Here is a 2,533-nt window from a genome sequence, read left to right as displayed (position 1 = left end):
GGCGGGGCGTTGGCGGGGCCAGAGGTCTGAGCCAGAGCTGGGAGCCCTGCAACATGGAGTGCTGGCCAGTTCTGCTGCTCTGGGGTCTCCCCCAGATATGGGCAAGTCCGGAGGGTGAGTGGAGCAAGGATGCCTGGGCATGGGTCTGGGAGACAGCAAGAGGGAGCTGGGCTGGGAACAGGGGCGACGCATGAAGGGGGCGGACGGAGGCGCCTGCAACTCGGAAAGCTAAGCCGCGAGCTCCCGGGCGACCAGGGCCGAGAACTTGGGGCTCCGGGCCTCAGCTCCCGGATCCCGGCTCCAGGGGTGCGGGGTGCCGGGAAGCTGGACGACACCACCCCTCCTGCCCAAGGCCATCAGTTTTGTTTGTTTTCTTCCTTCTCCTTAAGCTCTGCGCTCTCCCGGCCCCTCCGATCACCACTTTCTGCCCGCGCCTCCGAGCAGCGCCCACCTCCGCTGCCTCCAGATCTCGCCCTTTGCCAACAGCAGCTGGACGCGCACCGATGGCTCCGCCTGGCTGGGGGCGCTGCAGACCCACTCTTGGAGCAATGGCTCGGACATCCACTTCCTGAGGCCCTGGTCCCAGGGCAAGTTAAGCGACCATCAGTGGGAGCAGCTGCAGCAAGTGTTCTGGGTGTACCGGAGCGGCTTCACCAGGGAGATCCGGGAATTCGCCAAAATGCTGCACTTGGACTGTGAGCTGAGGGATGGGTCCCTGGGCAGCTGTCCGCGGGGAGACAGCGGAGGCAGAGGCCCAGCTGGGAGACTCTGGCCTCACTGGCTGGGATGTTCTCATTTCCACTCCTGCCAGGAAGGTCCCAGCCACTGACTCCCCAAAATATCCCTGGTTCCCCCTGCCCTGGGTCACCCCCTCTCATTTCCCGGAGCTTTGGGTGGTATAGCCCTCACATCCATGTCTTCTTTGGTTGTTCCCACCTGTTAAACCTTTTGATCTCCTTTCGTTCCTCTCCTCAGATCCCTTTGTGGTCCAGGTGTCCGCTGGGTGTGAGGTGCACCCTGGAAGCCCCCTAAAAAGCTTCTTCAACTCAGCATTTCAAGGAAGCGATTTATTGAGTTTCCAGGGAACTTTTTGGGTGCCAGCCCCCGATGCCCCACATTGGGCCGAGGTGCTCAGCAACGAGTTCAACAAGGACCAATACACCAGGGACACAGTAGAGTGGCTCATCAGTGACATTTGCCCCAAATTAGTCACCGGACTCCTTGAAGCAGGACAGCAGGATCTGGAGAAGCAAGGTCAGCCTGCTTGTCTCCCCCCGACCCCCCATCCCTCCTCTGTGGGGCTCCATCTGGGTTTCCCATTCTAGGGTTTCCATTCCTTTGTGCCTTGGAAGAGAAAGGCTCAGGAGGGGATGGCTAAGGCCTGAGGGCATTTATTCATTCCATAGTATTCACTGAGCAACCTTTGGGTTTGTGAGTTCAGTTAAATAAGCACTGGGGTCAAACAGGATGTTTGCTTGAGGGGCAGGATGGGAAGACAAGCAGTAAAGCAGTGTGTGAAACTTGGGTATGTTACTGCTGAGCACAGGGTGCTCTAGGAGTGTAGGCAGGGGCGTTTACAGGAGACTGGGTCAGGGAGACCCTAACACAAATGGATGAAGTGACAGGAGCCTTCCTTTCCTGCGGTGGGACTGTGGGCTGCCTGAGTCAGCCATGGGGCCGGAGCCTCTAATGCAGAGGCCCCACTCCCTTGTTGGATACAGTGAAGCCCGAGGCCTGGCTGTCCAGTGGCCCCCCTCCTGGCCCTGGCCGTCTGCTGCTGGTGTGCCACGTCTCAGGATTCTACCCAGAGCCTGTGTGGGTGAGGTGGATGCGGGGGCAGCAGGAGCAGCCGGGCGCTCAGCAAGGGGACGTCCTGCCCAATGCTGACGAGACATGGTATCTCCGAGTGACCCTGGACGTGGCGGCTGGGGAGGCAGCTGGCCTGACCTGCCGAGTGAGACACAGCAGCCTTGGAGGCCAGGACATCGTCCTCTACTGGGGTGAGAACTAGGGCCCCACAGGGAGGGGATGTGGTTCTGAAGCACAGAGGGTGGGACAGGGAAGGGTGGGAGTGGACTGATGCAGGACAGAGGGGTTTCAGAGATAAGGCCCTGACCAGGACGGACAGAGGGAGGGCATCCGGGTACAGGACAGAGGGGAATAAAGATCTCAAATCAAAAGGCACTGAGGCAGGACGTTCCATATGAAGAAAAGTGAGACTAAAATCCTCCCAGTTTCAGAAGTAGGCGGCACATGAAGAATCCCAGGAAGACTTATTCCTCAGGAGAGGGGATGGGAGCAGGAGAAGGCAGGGTACACAGGTAGCTGTGGTTCTCCGGCTGCTTCCCGTGTGTGGGCTGAGCACCCTGCACACAGCGTGCCATCCAGTCACCGCTCCTCTGAAGCAAGTATTATTCTCACTTTATAGATGAGAACCTGAGGCTCAGCTAGGTCAAGTTACTGCCCACAGCCGCATTGTTAAAAAGAGGAAAGCTGGGCTTAGACTCAGGACTGCCTCGCTGAGGAATTACTG

General features: G+C 58.8%; 1 protein-coding gene across 1 annotated transcript; it reads left to right on the top strand.

Annotated features, from left to right (window-relative positions):
• The first annotated feature begins 6 nt into the window (after positions 1-6).
• Positions 7-2,527, top strand: CD1D (CD1d molecule). The gene is made up of 4 exons (XM_005864007.2): positions 7-114; positions 390-695; positions 976-1,254; positions 1,722-2,527. Exons 1-4 carry the CDS (start codon positions 54-56, stop codon positions 2,009-2,011), a joined length of 936 nt encoding a protein of 311 aa, XP_005864069.1. The 5' UTR covers positions 7-53; the 3' UTR covers positions 2,012-2,527.
• The last annotated feature ends 6 nt before the right edge of the window (positions 2,528-2,533 follow it).

This window comes from Myotis brandtii, unplaced genomic scaffold (assembly GCF_000412655.1).
Source record: "Myotis brandtii unplaced genomic scaffold, ASM41265v1 scaffold18394, whole genome shotgun sequence".
NCBI classification, from domain to species: Eukaryota; Metazoa; Chordata; class Mammalia; order Chiroptera; family Vespertilionidae; genus Myotis; species Myotis brandtii.
The sequence above is the reverse complement of the archived record's forward strand: the minus strand, read 5'-3'. Positions and strand labels throughout refer to the sequence as shown.

Coding starts and splice junctions, on each gene's coding strand:
- CD1D (XM_005864007.2), top strand. CDS start 54: ATGGAGTGCTGGCCAGTTCTGCTGCTCTGGGGTCTCCCCCAGATATGG. Junction 696..975: donor CAAAATGCTGCACTTGGACT/GTGAGCTGAGGG, acceptor TCCTCTCCTCAG/ATCCCTTTGTGGTCCAGGTG. Junction 1,255..1,721: donor GCAGGATCTGGAGAAGCAAG/GTCAGCCTGCTT, acceptor TGTTGGATACAG/TGAAGCCCGAGGCCTGGCTG.